Raw genomic sequence first — 24,554 nt, 5'->3', positions numbered from 1 at the left:
GGACAAAAAGCTGGATTGATGGGCATGTGGTCTGACCTTATAAATGTCTCTTCTCACACTCATATGATTTGGCAGTCAAAAAGAAAGTGGTAGTGGGCCCAGAAATTTTGCTGATCAGGCCAATTTAACATTCAAAGTTCACAGGCACTAGACTTTAGGCACTTGAATTTGAAAATCTTGACCATTGTTTTGTCATTTGAATTTTAACTATATGCATCCACTTTGATTAATCTGGGAATTTCTGATCTTGTTATCACAAAAATCAAATAACAGATATAGTAAGTTTCCAGAAAAGAACAAGATGGCGGGGGAGGCAACAGGTCCTTCCCCACTCTCCCCCCCATCCCTTACTTACTTGCATGGAGCCTAGGTCCAGCTCTCTGTGGTGGTGAGCAAGGACCGCACAAATCTCTGAATTGATTTGGGGGCTTCTGATTCAGCCAAAATTGGGCCAAATCTCCTCCAAATCAAATCGGCTACTGAAGCTTCACACGGCCCTATCAGACGCCTGTGCCTTGCATTCAGAATGGAAAGTACAATTTGGCTGAGATCTGGGCAGGAAGAACATATATGCCCTCCTACGAAAGGCAAAGACAGATGTATACATACCCTGGCATAGTTTACATCAGTTTTTTGTAATTCAGTGTAAGCTACACCAGGGTCAGAAATGGACTGTGATGCAGCTCTCCTGAGGTACCTTGCATGGTAGCCATTATTACACTTGCATTTTGCAGATGACTGCCATGGGATGGATGCAGATAAACAGCACCTTAACTGGTGATTATTCTGAAAGTAATTTTCCACTGGATTGGTGTGAAATTATCCGGGGTAGGAGTGTTTTTACACAGATGTAATGCAAATTATACTGGATAAAAACGTGTTATCTTTCTGGGCCCTTTTGGGATAGAGCAGGCTGAGGCAAAAACTCCCTTGATGCTGCTGCCGGTCGGAACCTCTCTGAAGGAAGGTAGGTTTACCGTGAGACTACTGTTCTAATGTCTTTCCTGTGACATATTTGAGAGACTGCTTCTGACCTGAGTTTCTCAGTAGGAAGGTAGGATTGGCTTAGAACTACCATACTTTTTATTGTCTCCCAGCAATTTACCTCTGGCTGTATCCGCCATCTGAAGGAGATGGCAGTCAAATATAAAACTGTACACCTGATCAAGGATTTGATGGTTTGGCCATGAGTCCAGAGGACTCTACCAGAAATGAGACTGTAAAAGCTTGAGCCAAATTATTCAGGACCATTGAGAGCCAGAACTAAACTTCTGCAAAGGTTGAGGTTGTTCAGCAAAGGTTTGACAAGAGCCCAGCCCTGGGCTACCTTTCTTTTGAAATACTTAGAGGGTAGTTTGCGCTCTTGTTTCTTCAACAGCCTAAGAGCAGGATGGTTTCTGAAATCAACACAAAATGCTCATTTTTTTTCCACCAATGCATGATGTTAAAGGACATAATTGAAGCTTCCTAGGAAACACAAAAGCATGTTTATGTATTCCTGAATATGAACAACATCTGAAAATTACATTGCCTACAAGAAAAGACTTGACTTAAATTGGTCTCCTCATTAATTTTACAAAAAATAATCCCACTCCCAGATGAGGTTTATACCTTCCTAGAGTGTATCTGGCACTAGACGCAGTTCGAGACAAGCTACTGGACAAGGTAGCTATGTATTCATAAGAGAGTGGATGGAGAGAACATTTCATTTGATGATCCACAGCTCTGTCCTGCCTTGAAAATGGACCTCTGTAAATGTACACCAGCACTTAGCCAATAAAATTCAGATGTCTTCTATAAAATTGAACAAAGTTCAAAGATGTGTGTATTTGGCAGGATCTGAACCCCTATGAAAGTGTCCACTTAAGTACTTTATTTCTTGCAACATTTACTCCCCTCTTCACTTGTTTTTTTGGTCTCCCTATAGAGGCAATTAACAAGGTGTGAGTATCAAAAATAAGGATTATATGTATTTTCACTGATATTTTTGACCTTTGCTCTTCAGACACCTCATTTATCCATAAATCATGGTGCAAAGGAAAACTTGCTCCTTTGGGATCCTGAATTTAAAAAACATGTCACTTCTAGCACTAAATCAGTCTTGGAAAATAATCACCTTTTTGAAATTATGCCTACATGTACGTCAAAAAAGACATTACTTAAGTCTTGTCTTAGGCAGAAAAATCAACCTGTGGAACATGATTTGCTTTTCACACAAGGTTTTTAATTCATCTTTCAAGATACAAACTGGACTTCTCTTATACAAGTCAATTATGCATTTTGATGTGATTGAAGATGCTTCGATTTCAGATTCAAATTTAAAACTGCATCTGTTGTCCATTTCTACTTTGTTAGTTTCTTCATACTCTTGCATGTGACCAATGTCTCTAAAAAATTTTTAATTTGAAAAGTTCCAAATTTCACCACTTTTCCTGTCTGTGTGCCTCAGGCCTTTGCATCGAAGATTGATCTTCATAGTAAAGGTAGTCAGGTCACCAATACAAGTGCATCTGTAGTGGACTAGGAGCTATTCTATAACTAGGAGTAAGCCCATTGCTTTGTGGCAGTCAGGTGATTCCTGGAAATTGAATGAATTGTGAAATTTTGCAAATAGGTTAAACATGTATGTAATTTAGTGGTTCCTTTATTTCTAGGGACATACTTAATTTGTGATTTTGCAGATTTTCCAGAAATTGCCAAATCCATGACTGTCTGCAAAATCAACTTAAGAAAAACTTAATAGTGTGAGCCAGCAGTACTTCCTGCCTTGCAGCCTGCCTGGGAGGCACTGGCTGGCAGGGCAACACCAAAGGCAGCCAGCAGCCAAAATGTTGGCCGCCCCCTTATCTCCTCCCTTGGGTCTCTGCCGATCATCAGTGAGGGGCGGAGCCACTGGGAAAAGCCTTTGAAATCAACTCTGCATGCTACAACCAAGCAATGAAAATTTCTTTGTCTTACCACAAATTAAGTCGGTCTTTATTTATTTTATATAAAAGGCTAGGTCATGTCATGTTCTGAAGTCAAATGAAATCATTGGGTCTTTCCATCTCATTATTGTTTTGTTGTTGGAAACTTGCAGGAAGCTTGTACATGTAGCAGTGTAGCTCAGGCAGTGATATTTGTAGTAAAGAAAGGAGGTGGCTAAGCCTTGTAGAGTAAAAACAAAGCACAAAATGGCTGCAGTAGGAGTGAGCAAAGTCAGAAATATACATGTACAGGAGAAGGAAGGGTCTGTTTAATGTAAGCGGGGGCTTGGGGGTTTTAAATGAAAAGGAGTTAGCAATTGATATTTTAAGAGTGTTTTATATAAATGGAAGCTTCAAGCAGTTAGATCTGCAGTAGGAAAGATGGATAAAGTACAAAATGCAGCCAACTGAAGGACAAGTGCATGGTAGAAAAGGTTGCTGTTGTAGAGGGGCTTTCTGCACTGCAAATGTTCTACTTTGTCTGAGACAACCGTGCTATGAAAGATATTGGAAAGCTCTTTGGAAAACAATGGTGCTGTTTCTGTTTGGGATCAGTCATGAAAAATATACATATGAAAACATTTTCAAAGGTATATACATGACCTCAACACTTTGGAAAGATTTTCTTGGGTTCAGTCTTGCAGACAAGACGACAGATGCTCAAAGCTGCTGTGTGTTGAATATTGTAGCACTGCCATGTTTATTCTTTTACAGACTGTTTCACAGCCTCTGGGGAAGAGTATCTAGGAACTTATGCTCTTATAATCAACCACATTAAAAACAAACAAACAAACCCTGTAAACTTAGCGAGTCAAGCAGTTGTAGGAAAAATTCAGAAACATGGGGCTCTTTTATAAAAAAAAAAATTCTGCTTTTGTTCCTGACAGTGTTGTTTGTATGATAAAAAACATAGAAATGAAATACTACATGTGCTGTTTCTGAATGCAGTGCATGTCACTTAGCACATTTGTTCAGCTTAGTGATAAATGGAGAAAGATCTGTGTAATGAGTAAAAACGTCTTTACTGACTGTCTCATCCACAAGGCATGGTTTCATCAGTACTTTCAAGTGAAGGGTCTGCAATACCACCTTCACTGAGGATAAGGCGGAACAGTTGGTTAGAAGTTATTTGTTTTCATTCCAGCCACCTTGAGGCTTACATAATTTTTTTGCAGAGGGGTGTGAGCAAAACTGTAGCTTCACAGTTGAGGATGAAGTTGTTTATATGGATCATCAGAAATGCATACAAGTATTCCAACAATAAAAACAATTGCTCTAGGGATAATGACTGCTCTACCTCTTATTTAAAGTAAAAAATCAGGGCACTGAAAGTAACAATGCCTTTGCTGACCTTTACAGGTGGATAAAGCTCACAGTCAAATGCTGTCAGCTATCTGAAGGTTACCACAGGTTTCCTGAAGAAACTAGGTTCCATTGGCAGTTTTCCAGCAAACACTGTATTAGCTATCAGTACCTCTGTACACAACATGACACTGCTTCTGTTTCCATTGGATCCTCCTGTTTTGTCCTCACACAGCTATTTCCAATCTAGAGACTCCTTTTATGAATAGCACTACCATCGGCACATGCATAGCTCTCCAAATATATGCATATATCTTTGTGACAGACCTTGAAGTTCCCTTCCTCCACAGGTGCCCTCTCATCCCCCTAGTAAGGCTAAGGTACATCAATGAAAACTTCATTGGACATACAGTAAGAATCTTTAGAGAAATTCCATCAGGACTTTAACAACTTCCACCCTTCATCAAACTGACTCTTGAATATTCACCCAGCATATTCATTTTTGGACACTACTTTGAAGTTTAGCAACAGTCACATTACTACCATATTGTATTGGGAACCAACCAACCACTACAGCTGGTAAGAATGAGCAGACACTATTCTGATTTCAGTTTCAGAAATACACAAAAGCCTGTGGCAGAACACTTTAACCTCCCTGGACGGTCCATTGCTGACTTCAGAGTAGCTGTTCTGAAACAACAAAATGTTAAATGTGGACTTGAACACAAACTTGCAAAATGAAGAACTCATGCACAGACTGAATTGTGTGTTAAGTATGATCTCAACAGAAATTATTACTTGTCCCATTCCCTGGACTAGCTTGTATAACCTCTGTGCATCTCAGGCTCTATTTTGCTGTGCTAAACAGTGTTCTCTCAGAAGATAAATTCTCCCAATTGTATTAATTTTTTCAGGGCTACTTTAGATTGGTAGTTTGTAGTTCTCTTAAATCAACTAGTATTCCCAGGTCTTTCTCCTGCTCTGCCATTTCTACCTTATCACATCCAATTTTTTAATAGAAATTCTTATTACTCCCAAAGCATGATGTTGCTCTTTGCACCAAAGGTGCCGAGTATGTGGGGGCCCGAGGGCCCTGCCCTGCCTCTGGAAGAGGGCTGTCACCTGAAATGTGTAAAACTTTCTACATGTCCATCATCTTAGCCCCCGCCCCCCCCCAGCAAAAATAAAAGTTGGCACCTATGCTTTGCACTATACATTTCATCTTGTTCTGTTACCCCAGTTCTCAAGATTGTCCAAATCTTCCTACAGAATATTCTAATTCTTCTCTGCCTCAAATTTGTGTCATCACCATTTTCATTAGCACACTTTTTTGTACAAAGGTAATTCATGATAATTGGTCATAAGACTAATTCTTAAGGAATTCCACTGTTAATGTTCTTTCAGCCCAGTACTTCTTCTTTCGATACCATGTGCTGTTGTCTCCCCTTTACCACGGTTTAACCCATTTTAAATAAGCCCAACATTAATTAATAATTTTCTGTGTGATATGGCCTGTGGGCCGAATGTAGTCCATGGTGCTTCTTGTGGGCTTTGGATTGGCCCTGGCCCTGGCCCTGGCCCTGCATGCTGTATCAAGTGCCAGAGCCAATCTTGCACAACTGCAGGCAGCACATGGTGTTGGACTGTGTGTGCATTCATGCTGCACATGCAACTAGTCCAGGTTCAGCACTGCATGCAGTACCTGCACTGGGCCTACAGACCAGCTCCATGCCCCTCAACCAACACACAAATGGGGCCAGTCTGGAGTACGTGCTGTTTGCAGCACCCATGCCAGACAGGCCCTGTGCATTGGCTCTGGCATGGGGAGGGACAGTCTGTGGACCTGATCTGGCCTGTGGGCTGGCCCTCTGCCCCTCATCTAGCTCACAGGTCCAGATGAGTTTGATCCCCTGGTGATATATTATTTTGCAACTCACTATAGGATGGATAGATTATCTCAACCTATTTTTGAAGCAAAGGAAACAAAGTAATCTTACCAAATATATCAGATATATCTATCATGATCTACCTTTGATGAACCTATGTTGCATTTAATTCCATTTTTCTTTTACCTTCAAAACTTGTAATAAAGCCTTGAATACTAATGGATCATTGGTTACCTAAATCAACTTTTTCTCCCTTTTCTTAAATATAGGCACTATATTTGCTATTCTGGATAGAGTTATTAACATCTTTGCTACTACACCTGTGATTTCTTGTACAAGTTCTTTCAGAATTCTGTGTTACAGGTTTTCTGGTACCACTTGAGTCCATTGAAATTCTGAATTCTGCTTCTATTGTGCATGCGGTCATTTCCATTTCCTTACTCTTGTTTCTGTTAGTCAGCCTTTGTCCCTATGTTCAACATCAGCATCTTTATTGAAAACTGAGGCAAAATAATCTGTTAGGTTTGAGGTCACACCTAGATTATCTTTATTCTTCACCTCCTCTCACTACATGGTAGCGCCACTTCTTGGTATATTTTTTAATGTATGTGGTAATAGAACTTCTTGCTATTTGTTTTAATTTCCAGTGTAAAGTCTAGCTGTTTCTGGGAATTCTTACTTTATCCTTACATGTCGCTTTCTTGGATGATCTGTCCCTTTACCCATCATTTAGAGGTTCTCTGCTTACTATCAGTATCCTTTTGGAGGTAGTTCATTCATAGAGGTAGGTCTTGGTGTCTTTCCCTACAAGTTCTGTCTCCCTTTACTTCAAATTGCTTTGAGTCACGAGTTCTAGATCATTTTTATATTTTAAGCTCAAAGAAATTCCAAGCTTCTTATACATTCAAGTCACTGAGCTTTTGCATTCAGCTGACTAGATCCCCTAATTTCTCAAAGTCTGCAGTTTTGAAATGGAAAGTCTTACTCGCAGACCTATTTTTATTTATCCTTCCATTTTAATTTAAGTTAAATGTTTAACTCCCTACAAAGCTAGTAGGGCCAGCTTTCTATAATACCCTTAGTTCTTACCAAAACCAAATCTAATAGCATCCCTTTTTATTAGTCCAGAGGCTCTTTGATGAAGAAATTTGTATGAGAAGTTAGTTTCCCGGAATGATACAATTACTGGGAACATTCATTTAATAAGAGTACAGAGATTTTTGTCCATATTCAAACCTGACCCTGGGAGCCTACTATAGACTTCCACTAAAACCTTCTTTATTATTTTTTGGTTCCATTTCAACTTCTGTGCGCAGATCATCCTGAGTTTATTCTTTCTTGCCACTTCCTTGTTCTTTTTTCAGTGCCAGTACCTAGCTATCTCCATCATCAACTTCTCTCTTTTTTTCAGGGCATAGCTGCTATTCTCTTCTACCTTGCCACCATTTTTTCTTTCTGTCCCTTTCTTCCACTCATTCTCCACTGCAGCAAAACCCCATTTCTCAGTGCTTTTGCTTTTGCTAGCCAGCTTCTTACTTTGTCTTGTATTGTTTGTGAAATGGCTGAATGTGGAAGTTATCAATCTGGTGCTTCTTCACTCCAAACAGCAGAAGCGGTTGCCAAAAAGGGTACTCTCAATGGATTTGCGTTTCCCCAGAGCTCTGATAGAACCTGTATTAGTTCACTTTTGGGGCACATTGCATGACTATTTTTTCCTTCAAAGATATTTAGAAGGCAGATGGATTGAGGCTGAGCTTTCTTTATTATTTTGTATTCTCTGAAGAAATCTTAAATTTCATAAAGTATTTTTACTGGTGGATTGGGATTTAATCTAGTTATTAATTTTCATCAGAAATAACTTACTGTAGTGATGAACAGTCTCTTTTAATACACTTTTTTACTTGTACTTCAGGGTTTTTTTAAGAGGTGTCCATTCTCATTGGCTGGTACAACTATTAAAACATGTCAATGTGCAATAAAGTTGACCCTTTAACCTGCCTTTGAAACATCTTGTTTTCCATTCTAGCAGGGTACACTATAACCTATGTATATTTAAGCAATTCTTTAGCTTAGTATTTTCAGATTCTTTCCAATTTTACAGTTTTAGTGTGGTAGAAAATGGTAAATATATTGTTTATTTTTACATATGTTGTGCTCTTGTTCTACATCAAGATGCTGAATTAGGATGGTAATTGGAATTTAATTTTATGAAATACATAACTGGATTTCCTGTTTTTTGGAAACCAGGTACCAGTGCATGTGTTGACTTTGCCAGTCTTTTGCAGTCAACAAATTCTTTCATGTTCAAGCCCATAATATAGTACATGAACTGTTATATTACGTTTATAAAGCCTTAAACTCAACATTTAAGCTAGGGACACATAAACTGGTATAAGTGTTCAGAAGCTGGTTCAAATCTGTAACACAACAGCAATTCAATGCATGTAAACTGCTTTCAAAATGACCAAAATGGTTTAACATAAACCTGGATGGATGTAGTATGGAATTTAACTGATTTAAGTTAAACTGGTTTATTGAACTTCTGTCCCAGGTCCCCTCCAGATTCAAGTTAACTCACAGTCCTCCAGCATCCCAGGATTTTGGACCTCCCCTGTAAGACTCCCTTCCCCCAGGGTCTGTGGGCTGGCTTTGGACCAAGCTGTCTGCTCCAGCCAAGCAAGGAGGTGTGCCCTAGCAATCCCCTCCCATGTCTTTCTTGGTCTACTGCAGACATGTGGCTGCATTTCAGAATCTGTTCACTTGCTTATCTGTTCAATCTATGCAGCTTAGAATAACATGCAAAGATTGAATCAATTCAGCTTTGGGCTTTTTGACTCTCTGTACTTAGCCTTAGATATCTTTTGCCTGACTTTCTTTATAGAGAAAAGCATATGCTTAAGGATTTAATTATTTTTTCCTGTTGTGTCCCCTCTAGAGCTTTGTGTACCCCAGTTTGAGAAATGGGATTTACTCCACAGGTCTTGTGCTGGACCGTTTCATACTGAATTTCTCCCTCAGTGAGTGTGCCAAAGACTTTGGATGTAGTGAAGACAGCTTGATTGCTGGATTTAGCCATCCTCTCTCCTTTCCTTCCCATTTTGCAATTTCATTAGCTGGATTTATTGGATGATTGGGAAAAGTGATTTCTGTATAGACTTTTTTGGTTTGAGTTCTACTCCTCATCCCAGTTGTTAGATCAGGATGATTAACGCAGCCCAGCAAAATGATGATAGTGGTAACTATTGAAGGTGAAACCTGGTGCAGTTTAAGTCAGTGGATGCTTACCAGTCTCATCTTAGAAAGTAATGTGCTATACAACTTTTTTTTAATATACTTGCTGATATATTCTTTGTTCATCAAAAATAATGTTGAATGGATCTTGAAGGGACAGACCAGTAATCCATTTGGATTCACTTGTGTAAGGAATACTGGAGAATTAAATGAAATTCTTTTTCTACATTTAAAATCAGAGATCTTGAAAAGCTCTGCATTTGACCATTTTTGTTGAGAGGTAAGAACTTGCAGTTTCATTTTCTCACTTATAGTAAGTTACCAGATTTGGAATATGGTACTATATATCATGATGGCTAACAGTAAAAGTGCATTTATTATCAAAGGTATGGGGTAAAGCATGATAGGCTGACATTTTCAAATCACCATGTAAATCTGCTTGACACAGCTTTCAAGGAAATAAAACACGACTAAATGCTCCAATGTTTAGTCTAAAAACACATCTGGCTATGGTTGCTGTTTTAGGCTATGTGAATGAAATGTAGAAGCCTTTTGTCAACTTAGTCCCTCTAAAGCATTGTCAGCTTGATTTATGTGTTAATTTGCAGACTTCTTTCTTTGCTGCTTTCAGATAAATTTCCTATAAAAAGTTTGTATTTCTTTATTTTGTTTAGTGCCTTTCCATATTTTAAAGATACAACTCTCCTAATGTATCTCCAGAGTCAGTGAAGTTAATAAGAGGTTTTTTTCATGTTATTTTGAAGAGGAGAAAGAAGTGGATAGCCCTGTAAACTAATGACATGAAAAAATAAGAAATGTGGTTGCATCCAGGAAGCTTTTTTTCTTTTTAAATGAAGAAAATAGTAATGATAAAATAAAAATTTATAAAACCTTCCCAGGCAAAGCCACTTTTTGACCTGACTTGTGCTAGAAAGATTACTCTTTGCTAAAGAAAAGTACTGGAAACCATGAAATGGTTCTAAACATGGTTTTCTTGGTCCATAGACCCAGTTCAACATGTAGTGTTCAGCATAATTCAGTTTTGAGCTTTGGTGACACCTGTTTTCAGCAAGGAGTAATTGTCCTAGTGTAGACCAGGTATCATAGCCCTTCCTCATAGAATGCAAAGAGAAAAGCAAAAGTTAAGAGTTTAAAAATGAGCTCTGGGTACTAGGTCCTTCAGTATCTCTTGTACCAGGGGTCAAACGAGTTGTGTAGGATCTAGCCTGCAAACTGACCCTGCGCTCCAGGCATGCATTGTGCCCCATGTGTGACCAATCAGACCCAGGAGCTTCACTGAGGGCCAGATGGCAAGGCTCTCTGGGCCAGATCTGGCTGGCAGGCCATGTGTTTGACACCCCTGCCTTGCACCTACTTGCAAGGCTGGGTATTCTTTAAACAGACTTACCGAGTGACATGGTTTATAAAGTTAATACTTTATAAAATGATTATTTGTTTTAGGATTAAGTATATAATTAAAATTCTTCATATATACATTTAGTAGCTAGATCAGCTTGATGAATCTCACTCTGCTCTTTCTGGGCAGTAACTTATATACTACTGGGTATCACATGGTGCTCTGCAGTGATCTTTTTAGCATTCACCAACTGAGAAAAGCCAGGGGGATTTCCTTATGAGGAATATTTTGAGAAATGACATAAGTGCTTCAGAGTTTGACTGTTGCTGTAGCTGCGATTGTTCAGGAAATATATGAGATGCAAGTTTTTTGGTAATATCTTTTATTGGACCAACTGAATAGTTGGGAAAATTGTTAGACAAGCTTTTGGGCACATCTCAAAAAAACCCCACTCTTACTCCTCACATTGGTGACTCAGTGGGTGTGCCCAAACGAGTGCACATATGCCTCTTGCAGCATCTCAAAGTCCAGCTGGCACAAGGGGCTAGTGTTCCCAGATGCCAACTGGCTGGGCCTCAGAAGCTCTTGAGGGCAAGTAGCCCTGAGCTGCTCACTAGGGCAGCTTTTTATACAGGCTCTACCTCCCCCTAGCTGAAGATCCAGGAGGAGCTGAGGAGGGTCAGTTTGCCCCAAGTGGCACAATTTGTCCCACACCAAAGCACATGTTCAGGCATGTATGCTGAGGTACAAATCTCTGGCACAGATTTGTGCCACTACGGTTTGAGCTGCTGCAAGTGCACATGCCCACATGTGTGGATGTACCCAGTGGGTGTATCTACACACGCAATAAGCAGTAAACTCTGGCGCAGTTTGCAGTGGAGTTTATTGTGCCTGGGTGTAGCATTTACATATGCACCTGGGACTGGAGCACGTTGAACCGGGGTGGAACAGCCCTGGCTGACAGGAAGCCCAGGGCTCAGCCTGCCAGCCCAAAGCTGCTTCACCTCAGCAGATTGTGCTGTGGAAGGGCTGACTGGGGCATGGAGGTGCTACAGTGCAGAGCTAGCTGGCAGGTAGCACCCATGTTGTAGCACCCTTGTATCCCAGCCAGCTCCAGTCACTGTCTACATGTGTGTTTTGGCACACTAAATAACTCCGCTGTAGTCCCAGCCAGTACTATCCCACAGTGGAGTTAGTTTATTTTCTGTGCCCTTATAAGGACTCACATGTAGATGGTGATGCTTTATTGCAGGCCTATTTAGTCAACTGTGCAGTAGAGTGCACATGTAAATGCACCCAGTATGTTGCATTTTTCTCTCTGTTCTAGCAGGGTGCTGGTGCATGGGGGGAGAACTGTGCAGCTAGAGGGCGCAGTATCAAGGGTATAATGTATGGCTCAGTAGCCAACCACTTGTGGTCACTAAAGTTTCCATTCTGCTTTTCACAAACATAGTGTTGAGAGACACATCGTATAGTAGCTTACCTGCAGGTCCCAATGACAGAAGGTGAGCTTACACTTCTTGTTGGCAATTGCTGTACTTTTAGGAGTGGCAGGCCAAATTAGTGCTTATGATCTGGCTGCTGCTAGTTGTCCTGCTGCTGAATTGTAACAGACAAGCTTTTGACCCAGATGCCACTTCCCCCACTGCTGAATTGCTGCTGATGTCTCAGCTGTGCAGCCGGATGGAATCTCTGACCAAGCTGCAGGTTGCTGATACCCATTATTAATAATCACTGTATGCCAGTGGTGCTCACTCTTTTGGTATTTGGGCTGAATGAATGGTGCAGGGCTGGTCTGCAGCCTGGATGCTGCAGCCTGCAGCCTCTGCTGCTGAATTGGGCCTTCTGTTGCCTCCAGCCAGCCCCTGCACACCCATATTGGCTGCATGCTTCCTTGGGCAGCTCCTGCACACCCAGATTGGCTCCACACTGCCTTGGCAAGCCCATGTTTATCCAGAACTGACCCTGCACGGCCTCTCCCCAGCCCTGTGTGCTTGGATCAGGTCCCATGCAGTCACAGCTCTGCCCCTCACTGTGTGCCCAGACCAGGTCCCATACAACTGCAGTTCCACATGCCTGGATTGGACCTCACACCACCTCCACTCAGCCCTGAGTGCCCCATTTAGCATGTATGGCCATGCTGTCTATCCAGTGCACAGGGGGTTTGCATGAGTTTGGAAATATGATAGCCAGAGAGCAGCCATTAGTGCTGCCACCACTCCCCTACTGCCAAGTTTTTATCAAGCCTATGGGCTGGATATGGCACCACAGGCTGATCTGGTCTACAAGCTAGGGAGTAAGGACCCCCTCTGTATCCTGTTAACTATTCACCATGTTCCATCTCTGAAGTCTTTAGTCAGGAATGAAGTGATTTCTGTTACAGTCCAAACATACTACCATTGTAATGAAACTTCAAGCTCCTGTTGATTGTGTTAGTGACAGGATCAGGCCTTATAACCTGATTGTTCCTCGTCATAGAATATTTGGTAATATGTCCTGTTTGTTTGTTTGTTTGTTTTTACAGGCAGAGTCACACCAGAACAGCTTAGCTCCTACATCCAGCTTTTCAAAAATAATTTCAAAGCTCTAGAGAACCATTGTGGACTTCTACAGCTTGTGCTAGCCACAATCCAGACTTTAAAACATCCCAAGAATGCCAAATGGGACAACTTCCTAGCTTTTGAAAGGTTACTTTTGCAGGTATGCTATTGAATCAACCTATTTAACATCATACCAAATTAAGAATGCTGTCATAAGATAGGTAGTTTTAAAACTTTTAATCACTTTTTTTGTAATTAACTTTTATGTAAATTTATATTGTCACATGATAGATTTAAATAACATATCCCAAACTTTTTTTTAGATAATAATTTTATGTACAGTAAATTGAACATTTGAGAAGAAGATGCATAAAATTATCTGAATTGGGTGTGGAACATTATATGTATAGCAAACTGCAATACGTTAACACAGGGTTTGTACTTGGAAAAGGGGCTAGGGGGTACGCATGGGTGGGCGAGAACAGAGCGCCACCACCCCCACCCCCCCATGCCACTGCTTCCTAGGAGCAGGGCCTGGGATGCAGGGTAAGGTGGTACACTTCTTAAAAAAGGTTGAAAACCCCTGCGTTAATATATTTTAGGTAGGAGACTAATTAGGATCACTGAGTGTTACAACTGATATTAATTGCTTTTGGTTGATCATGGAAAAATCTAATTCAGAAATGACTTCCAGAGATAAGTGACATATTTTTATGTGAATGTAAGCTTGGGCAATTTGCTGAATGGATAGGATGTTAGGAAGCAAAAACACCATACAAGAGATTGACCAACTGCTGTTACCCATACACCCACATCTTCCAGCTGCTGCTAGTTGTCACCCTCTTGCCAACATGTAGTTTAAATCACAAATTATACTATCTTTGAATTTCTGTTATGAAAATTAAAAACGGGCGATACAGTGAGTAGACTCTATCCAGCTTAGCTTGCAAGCAGGACTTTGCTAAAAATACAAACTTCATTAAGTCTCTATATCCTATTCGGCATCAATGGAAGTTGTCACAATGTCTCTTGGGACGCCAGGAAAGACTGTTAGCTAACTCACATTCTTAAAGATAGCTATCTTACTGTAAGATCCAGTGGAGACATCTCTGAAATTGTAACCGTGATATAGCTCAGGAAGATCAGCCCTTGACAAGGAAGGCAGTATATTGTCAACCTCAAGTAGCTCCTGTTTTGTTTCCACATACAAAAACAAAAAAGAGGAGGAGGGAGGAACAACACCTTTTTGGTAATGAAGACTTTTTATCCCGTTTCTTTTTTCTGAAAATGCCAGTTCATGTAGATTGCCATTGCATTACAGTCAACAAATTTTAAATGTATCCTAAACAGTATAAATCCAAAACTTAATTTACATGGACAAGTGAATGGTAACATCTTATCAAACCATTCACTCTTCTTAACATTTGAATACAACATTAATTGTGCCTTTAAAGTATTTAATACCATATATAATCCTATAAAGTAGCTTGTCTTGAATAAAGTATAATTGAGACTATCCCACATCTTCACTTTTTAATCTATGAGCATAGAGCATGTAACTGGAAGAGAGCTCCTCTGTCATTCAGTCCAGTCTCCTGCTGTTTGACAACCATGTCATATAATTCCATTCTGAAATTTGCTAAGCTCCATCTTAAAAACAGTAAGGTTTAAGAACTAAAATAAAAATGCAAGCTTAGCATTGTTTATATAGAGCAATATAGTTTTTTTAGGCAGTCTCTTTCACCAGGATCAAAAAAACAGTTAAGGACACAAGCACTTTTAAAATATATGTTACATAAAAAAGAAATGTATAACAAATGCTGTCATAACCATTCTTGACTATACCCACTATTTTCAGTGCGTCATAAGGTAAACATTTCAGCCAAACCAGACTTTCTAGTCCTGAGTTCTAAGTTCTGTTTACTCATGTATTCATTTTCTGTAGTTCAAACAACAATTATTTTGAATTACACAATCCATAATATATCTGATTATTCTGGAGAGAGAGGGAGACTGAAATATAGTTATCTTTGTGGAGTACATGGCTTGTCCTCCTGTCTGTTGACAAGGACTTTTTGGAAAAGAGCTCTGAGGAGAGCCAGAAAACTTCAGGGGTACTATTATAATTTTTTTTTTTTAACTTGCACATCATTTTCTGGTTAACGAAGCGGCTGGGTCACGAGGCTCTAAGGGTAGTAATCAATGGCTTGATCTCTAGCTGGCAGCCAGTATCAAGTGGAGTGCCCCAGGGGTTGGTCTTGGGGTCAGTTTTGTTTAATATCTTCATCAACAGCCTGGAAGATGGGATGGAGTGCAACCTCAGCAAGTTTGCAGATGACACCAAGCTGGGGGAAGTACTTGATACACTGGAGAGTCGGGCTAAGATTTAGAGAGACCTAGATAAATTAGAGGATTACTCCAAAATAAATCCCATGAGGTTCAATAAGGACAAGTGCAAAGTCCTACACTTAGGATGGAACAATCCCATGTACCAGTGCAGGCTGGGGGTTGACTTGCTAAGCAGCATCTCTGCAGAAAAGGACCTGAGGGTTACAATGGACAGTGAGCTGAATATGAGCCAACAGTGTGCCCTTGTTACAGAGAAGGCTTAACAGCATACTGAGCTGTATTAGCAGGAGTGTTGCCAGCAGATTGAAACAAGTAATTATTCCCCTCTATTCCATACTGGTGAGGCAACATCTGGAGTACTGTGTTCAGTTTTAGGCCCCACACTACAGAAAGGATGTGCAGAAATTGGAGAGTCCAATTTAGGGCAGTGAAAATGATGAGGGGGCTGGGGCACATGACTTCTAAGGCGAGGCTGAGGGAACTGCGTTTATTTAGTCTGCAGAAGAGAAGACTGAGGGGGGATTTAATAACAGTCTTCAACTACCTGAAGGGGGGTTTTAAGGGAAATGGAGCTAGACTGTTTTCATTGGTGGCAGATCACAGAATTAAGGACCAGTGATCTCAAGATGCACCAAGGGAAGTTTAACTTAGATATTAGGAAAACTCTCATGAGGAGGGTGGTGAAGAACTGGAATGGGCTACCCAGAGAGATGGTGGAATCTCCATCCTTGGAGGTTTTTAAGACCAGGCTAGACAAAGCCTTGGCTGGGATGATGTATTTGAGGCTGGTCTTATTTTGAAAAGGGGGTTAGACTAGATGACTTCCTGGGGACCCTTCCAATCCTAATTTTCTATGGTTCTATGATTTTGAAAATATAAATATGCAGAATAGTTGACACACAATGCTGTACACAACAGTCCTACTTAAGAGTTGATGCCATAGCCTTTTCTAAGGACTGGGCTATTCAGAAATTCACCTGATAGAGTTGTTGGCCACAGGCCTATACAGTTGATAATGGTTCCTAAAATTTAAAATTGAGCCATTGTTCCATCAATAGAAATGGGGATATATCAGTGGGTGTACAAAAAGACAGGTTACTTGTACATGGCATTATGGAAAAATATGAATTAGCTATGACCTACAAATTGTCTCTAGATTTTTCATGGGTCATTGTGTTCCAGATCCTTCAGCTGCTGCCAAAGAAAATAGCTTAAGAACCAAATAATATTAGTATCTTCAGATTCCTAGAAGGAATAATTTATGGACTGCTGGAATTTCCCTCTTAACTGAATCTACGTGACCAGTCTCACTGGTTCTCTGTTCAGCATTTCATGCTTTTCAGAAAACCATTTTTCTGGCATACAACATTATACAAGCTCATCTATTTCATTTATTAATCTCCTCCTTCAGTTATATTCCTCATTGTCATCACTTTTGTTGCAACTTCTTTGTTCTAAGAAATGCTGGGAAGGGGCAGCCTATTTTTAAGGATTAAAATGCTTAACTGATATGTTTAGGTCTCCAGCATATTTGGTTAGGCTTGTACGTATATCTTCATCCTAAGTACATATGTTTATAGGCCAACCTCATCTTTGGTGTAAATTCTTAATATCTACAGAGTTGAGGCAGTTCTATGCTTACTCCAGGGATGAATTTAGCCCCTGTTGTCTATGAAAGCTGGTTTTCTTAAAAGAATAGAATCAGGGTCTGATGGGATTTCTTATGGGGAAAAAAGATGAAGCTCCTGGGTCAAACCAAGGTAAAGCATACTGGGTGTATCTACATGTGCCCCTGTGGTGCACTGCACTGTCATTTAGTTCTTCCTTTTGGAAGTACTAAATGATGGTGCAGGAACAGCCCATACTGCACCATGCTGGCAGCACTGTTATTTTTGTCACTGCATCGCTGTAGCAACGCGCTATAATGAGGGAGTGCATCGTTACGGCGATATAGTTTATAACTACTGACGCTGCATCGGGGGACTTCCCCCCACCCCCTCCTTGTGCTGCTTTTGCTGCAGGTAGTGCCTCAAGCAGGTTTGAACAGCTATAAATATGTATGTGCTAGGAATTGTAAGTGCTGGGAATTGAAACCATGTTTTAGAAGCAAAGCAAAGAGAGTCCCCTTCTATATGAGTTCTCTTTCCCATCCTCCCATAAGGCTGATAAGTTGGGTGAGAGGTAGTGTGAAGCACTTCCATGGAGATGCCTATGACTCCTCCTCTGTTGCTTCCTTTCTCTTCAGGTTAAGGTTTGGAATTAAGGGAGATATGGGGGAAAGAGGAAGAAAATATGGTCTGTCCCAACTTTATTCTGGGTTCAGACATATTCCTCGTTCTCCTTGTAATTATATCTCTACAATATTAAACAGGAGAGGCAAATGAAATGCAAAACACAGGGGAAGAGCACTTGACAGAGCTTAAAGACAATGTGCACGGTGAAGGATTCAGACAGAAATAGGTGACGTTTAGCTTGTTGGTTTTTTTTAAAACACTTTCAGGAACGAGAAATTCTGTCTCTAATTTCAACATAAAAATACCCAGCAGCAGCAGCAAATAGAGTAAAGTGGGTGGCATAACTCATACAAGCCTGCTGCAAACTACTAGCCTAGTCACATCTCTGAAAAGACCATTTAGCTCCATCCTTTTTTATGGACAGTGCCCTTCTGTCATTCTGCTGCTAACTGTTCTAAAACACGAATTAGTGGCCAAGCTCTACCACCCTGATTCATGCTACATGGTACTGTTAGTACATGATCCTTGCTACATAGTACATGAGCAGTCCCAGGTATTTTAGTGGGTCAAAGGAGAGCTCAGGATTATTCAGGTTTGGTAGAATCTTTCTCTAGAGTAACATAGAACAATTTCTGCGAAAAAGGTATATGGTCTAGAAGGATTTTTAATTTTTTTTTTTTTTTGGCTGTATTTCAGATTTAGAGCAACATTTAGAAAAAGGTAGTTTGGCTTGAAATTTTGGCTTAAAATCAGTGACATTTTAAGAACTGAAAACATTGTATTCTTAGCACCATTTCTGTTGGCTAGCAAGTTAAATATATGCCTCTAACCTACTGGCTTTTGTATGACAGGCTAGGATATTCTTCATACTTTCTTCTGAGCCAGACTTACTTAGTGTGGATTTTATTTTTCAATTTCATTTCTAGTAAAGTGGATTTAAAACACTATTTCACACCTGAGATTTAGATTAATTGAGTTGAAAAGAGGGGCTTTTGTTAATACTTAATTATCCTCATAAATCTTCCATACCATTTAACAATATAGGCTGTTTACAGACATGAAGAAAAAAAACCACTTTACTTTCAGTTCTGCATGCTGCTGCACAGAGCATAGCACATGCCGAGAAGAGGTATCACATTAATTTGACACGGCTCACTCAACGTCTATACAGGTCACACACTTCAGTGGGGCTTTTTGGTACTTTTATCTAATAGCTGATTGAACCAGCTTTAGATAAATGCCAAAAAGCCCTGCTGAAGCACCCAGTCTATACAGATGCTGGGTAGTCTGGTCAAACTTAATGCCTTTCCTCTTCCAGTCAAGTACAATTTTTTTTTATTTGTTTGGTTTTTGTTTTGTTTTGGGGGGGTGGTGTTCCACAACTGTCAGTGCCCATAATGCTTGCAAAATAAACTAAACTGGGAAAAAAATCAAAAACTCTTGTCCTACATTATATAGCTATATTTTTGTGTTAGTCCTTACAAAGAGCATACTTTTTATTATCAGCAGTTCACAGCAGACCAGAGATGCTGAAATCAAGCAGCTGTTTTGACTTTTTTTTTTTTTTTGAAAGGGAGTATCCTCTTTAGGATGAGGTCATTTTCTTCTGTTATAATAGCTTTGGTTAAACTTAAGGTTAGAAATGTAAAATTCAGCACAACAAAACTATTAAACTGAAATAACCTTACATTTAAATCTCAAATGCCCACAGCAAGGAAATCCTAAATAAATACCACCAAACTTCAGTTCACCAGCTTTTTTATCACAACATCACTGCATATAACAAGGTTTGTTTGGTTTTGTTTTTTTGCTGTAAAATGGGACACAAAATAATTGTACCTGCAGTGCCATCGTTTTGTGTAATGTGCTGCAAAAGTCCGCAGAAATCGCTTCAGTTGTAGAATGGGAGTACGGTACTCCTTGGATCTGATTCCAGTTCTTCTGATGGTTTTGCTATCTGATGCTGAATAATTTAATGCAGTTTACAGGCTTCTGTATACTTAACTCAAGTGGTATGGTTTAAAAAACATTAACAAAATTAAATAATTCATTATACTGAAAATCTGATGTTGACAAGGATAAAATGTGTGGACTTATTGTGATTAACCCTAAGGACCAACTAAAATGCCCTTAACTATTTTCTACTATGTAACTTGTTTGTTCATAGACTTTTGGGGATGTGGATAGTCTTGCTGTGTGTGCGGCATGCTCCCCTGATTTCCCTGAATAATAGATTGGTGGGTGCCAACAAGTTTGCTTCCCCTTTCTCCCCCCATTAATTGGAAATGGCATGAAGGAGCTTGGCGCTCTGAGAGAGAGAGCATGAGAAGTCTAAGTCCAAGTGTTCAAGAATAGAAATAAATAATAGCAGTATTTCCTTGTTAAGTACTGAGCCATCTATATCCTGCTTACTATGCAGTTAAGTATAGAATGACCGCACAATGCGGAATGTGCTGAACATCAGTTCTTCAAGGTTACTACCTTTAAAGTTAGCTTACACTTTCTACTGTGAACAGCAAGCTACAGTTTTTTTCCACACTTTTTTGCTTTAGTTTGCACTGTGACTTTCATGGGGGAGAGAATGATATTGTTTTGTTAACCATAAGTATTTTAAGGCTTTAATGGTTTCTTCTTATATAAGTAGGTCAAGTACTTAGCTAGCAAACGTTGTGGTGATGGGAGCTGTACAAGTACCTAGGTTGGTAGCAGATTACAATATGTTCATGTGCAAAAACCTTATCATGTGCATGTTAACCTTATTGTTGTTACAGAATTTGTTGACAAGCAGCATTTTTTTTTCTTCTAAGCTGCTTGAAAAACTGAAGATACATACTTATGATTTTAAGACAGGGAAATAGAGACATAATGCCAGATGGTCATTCCAATGTTTTTATTTCTCTGGTGGAAGAAAGTTATGAGGTTAATAAAATGACATCATTCTCTCTTCTATGGATGTCGCAGCAGAAGCTTAAAAAAAAAGTGGAAGAAAACTGTAATACTGTTTAATGCTTTACTTTACAGTTAGTATTTCAATAGCAAATATAAGCTAACTTTAAAAGTAGTAACATTCAAGTGAAGATGTGTTGAGATTCTGTGTGATCTCATATGATCAAGATGAATCTGACTAAGTTAGCATTTAGCTTGCTAATACTGTAATTCATGTTGTAGTTTTGGAGTACTTGGAATACATAATGTGGTATCTATACACATCAATGAGAATACAGTTCTCTACCAAGAAATTTGAAAACTAAAGACTCAGTTTTGCAAAGAATGCATGCTGAGCACAGAATTCCATCTGGATAGAACTGCCTATGAGATTCTGACCTAAATGCATCTAAGTGGATGTAAGTTAAAGCAGAGTATGATGGAAATGGTATTAATGATTCAGCACATGACACTATTCATACTGTCAGTAGGCCTCCAGGGGTAGTAGGTTCAGGGGTAGTATTTGAGGTCAAAAGTCTTGACCTCAAAAAATACAATTGCATTGCTGCTCAATAAACTGTGTGTGTAATTTTCTTACATGTATGAATGTATAAATAAAATATATTTGAATTTCTTTATTATTCCATAGAATCAGTGTCTGACCCCACAGTTCAGTGGGACAAGTTGTCTTAATGGTCCCTTACTAAATTTGTCAGCGAGCATTTTTAAAAATATTTTTAGTACTTCTAGAGGGGAAAAACATAACTTTGACTACTGGAGCTGCTGCTTTTTCTTCTCATGCTTCTACACACGTTTGACCATTTTATTACATATGCTTGTGCTCATTTATTGTACTTTACAAGATCTTTCATTGTACATGTGCCTTCAAGCAGGAAACTTTGAAGCGGGTGTTGCATAATCTGAGGCTCTGTGCCGCTGTCACCAGTAGTTGAATTGATGGTATAGGCCAGGGGTGGGCAAAATACGGCCTGCAGACTGAATTCAGCCCACAACGCCATTCTAATCAGCCTGTGAGGACCCTAAAAAAATTTAGAAAATTTAAATTTTTCTGTCCTTGGTTCCTGTCAAAGATGACAGGAACCAAGGGCAGTAGAACCCAGGGGAAGCCCTGGAGAGCTCCCACAACAGCAGAGCCTGCCCCCCCACCGGCCAGAAGCCCCAGCAGGGGCTTCTGGCCTGGGACCATGTGACTGCCCCAGCACCAGAACCTCGGGGGGGGGGGGAGGGCAGGGAAGGAGCTGGTGCTGAGTGTGGGGAAAAGCATCCCCTTGCCCGCCCCATGCCCGGCGCTCCCTGCTGCATCTGCTCGCAGCCCGTGCAGGGCTGTCCTGAGCAGGCACAGACAGCCCCATGCGGGCTGCGAGCGGCTGCAGCACAGGGTGCCAGCCACGGGGCGGGCAAGGGGCCTCTTTTCCCCGCACTCCACACCAGCTCCTTCCCTGTCAGCGAGCAGGGGGTCAGGGCTGTGCACTATCCCTCCTGCCTGTACCACGGGGTTGGGGGGGCACTGGGAGTGAGCAGGCATGGGAGCAGGGCCTGCACCTGTGTCTCAGGGCCAGCGCCAGCAGAGCCCAGAGCAGGGCAGCAGGGGTACAGTGTTCTGGCTGGCAGGGGCTCTATGGAGCCGGGCCAGCTTCCCCCTCTCCCTGCTGGTGCAGCCCAGCCGGGCTCCACAGACACCTGCCAGCCTGCACCCCGCTCTGGGCCCTACCAGTGCTGGCCCTGGGACATTGATTCCAAGACATTGGGACATTGGTCCCAAGGTGGTGACCAGGGGGCAGGGCACCTGTCAAGGGGTGGGGCTACCCATGAGGCCCTCGACAGCTTGCCACAACTTGGTAAGCGGCCCTCCACCTGAAATAATTGCCCGCCCCTAGTGTAGGCCCACTTTTTCATTAGTTCCTTGGAACATCCAACTCCAGTAGGCAGTTGAGACATCACCACCTTTGCCATGGTTTGTCAGTCCCAGGTGTCAAGGACTTGGCCATTAGAATGTCCATTGCTTTGCTGTCAGGTATTTTCTTTAGCTTCTTGTTCTGCATCTGCAGTCATATCTCCTTGGGGGTGGCATTGAATGGATAGGTACAGGTGAGGAAGCTTCTGCATGACTTTAGACTTTTGTGTGCTGCGGGATGGTCATAAAGCAGGTGTCTCACATCTTCAGTTTGTCTTGATCATTCTGTCCTGCTGGCCATAGCAGAAGTGTTCACATCATGACCTCTGTCAGGTAATACCTGCAAATTCTGCTAGCGCTCCAAACCATGATTTTAACCCTACAAATCGATCAGCTACTGGAGCTATAGAAATAAAATACAGATGTATTTCCCAAGTTAAGACTAGTACAGTATGGCTGATTCTTGGAACTAATGAGTATTCAAATCAATACATATCCAGTTTCTTAATACTTGTCTATTGGCCAATCATAACAGTTTAAACTTCCATTATTTGGGTAGCCAACATGCTGTGTCTTAGAAAATTTGTAATTACTAAGAGGATTTATCAATGTATATTGACTTTTAATATCTCATTAGGGTGAAAACATCAGAAAAAATCAATTTTGTTTTCTTAGTGTTACTATTGTGTGAAATTTGATGTAGAATTAAACTAAAAGGTAGCAGTCATCTTGCAGTTGGATCAATAATTTGTCAACATGAAAATGCATATGTAATGATTCTGTTCTGCAGGAATCCACATATTGACTGGGGAGGTTATCCTCTGGAATTCAGTAATACCTTGTTTATTTTCATAGAATATGACCTTGATTTATAAGACGACCCCCCAATAAATAGATTCTATATATGGAAAAATGATAAATTTATTAAAATGTTCTTGGTATAGAATCTAATTATTGGAGGTATGCCTTAAATTTATCCCCTTCCCACTGCTACAGCAGGGAAAATAAATTTGTGGGATCATATAGCTCTTTGCTCTCCGCTTTTCCACATCCTTTTTCCCCTGGAAGCCCCTCCCCACCTTACCATCTGTAGTAATTTTTATATAGTACCCATGGACTTGGTTTGTCCAGAATTGATGCATGTTACCTTTTTTGAAATGGCTGCAAGTTGTAGCATAGGTGTTTCATTAACACACTTTTCAGCAGCACTTTGGTACCTACTTTTATCTAGTATAAACTAGGGCCAAATTGGTATCAAATTCCAAATTCACTTGGGCAAAGCCCAAGGGGCAAGTTCTTGTGTGGCTCTACCACCAGGAAAGTATCCTTCCTCCCAGACCCATCAGTCTAAGGTTTCAGATACTCCCAAAATCCATGGCAGGCATCCTGTGTGCAAGCTGCAAGGCTGGAAGCCTTGGAGTTCAGATGCCCCTTAGTCTCACTTGCTTCTAGCCAAAAGGTTGTGGAGCAAGCTAGGAGGAAAGTGCAAAAACAGTACTGCATTGCCACAAAATGCCTAGAGTGCAAGGGACAGGCCACACCCTATAACTTTAACTTTATTAGTGAACGTCAGAGAGGGTTGAGGTTATAGGGTTGAAGGAACAGAAGGAAATACAAATATCTGGATGAGGATGGCTACCTAGTATAGGGTGGGTGCTGGGGGATGTGACTAAATTGCATACTATGAATACTGTATAGCAGGGGTAGGCAATGTTTTTTGACCAGAGTGCTGAAAATCCCCACAATGCCTACCTTGGAAGGTGCCGGAGTGCCAGCATGCCAGAAAAACAAAATGAGGGCAGGGGGTACATAGCATGATGCCTTGCAGCCGTGTGCCCCCCACCCAAAG

The 24,554-nt window shown here is 40.7% G+C and overlaps 1 protein-coding gene across 1 annotated transcript in view; it reads left to right on the top strand.

The window, feature by feature from the left end:
- The window catches only part of SCFD2 (sec1 family domain containing 2), a 506,912-nt gene that overhangs the window by 139,012 nt on the left and 343,346 nt on the right, over positions 1 to 24,554 (top strand). The window contains exon 5 of the mRNA XM_019525890.1: positions 13,267 to 13,442. Coding sequence (XP_019381435.1) covers positions 13,267 to 13,442 — 176 coding nt within the window. The remainder of the gene's footprint in view (positions 1 to 13,266; positions 13,443 to 24,554) is intronic.

The sequence above is a fragment of the Gavialis gangeticus genome, unplaced genomic scaffold, assembly GCF_001723915.1.
Source record: "Gavialis gangeticus isolate Ggan-Ray unplaced genomic scaffold, GavGan_comp1, whole genome shotgun sequence".
In the NCBI taxonomy this organism is placed as follows: Eukaryota; Metazoa; Chordata; order Crocodylia; family Gavialidae; genus Gavialis; species Gavialis gangeticus.
This window is presented reverse-complemented; position numbering and strand designations above follow the sequence as displayed.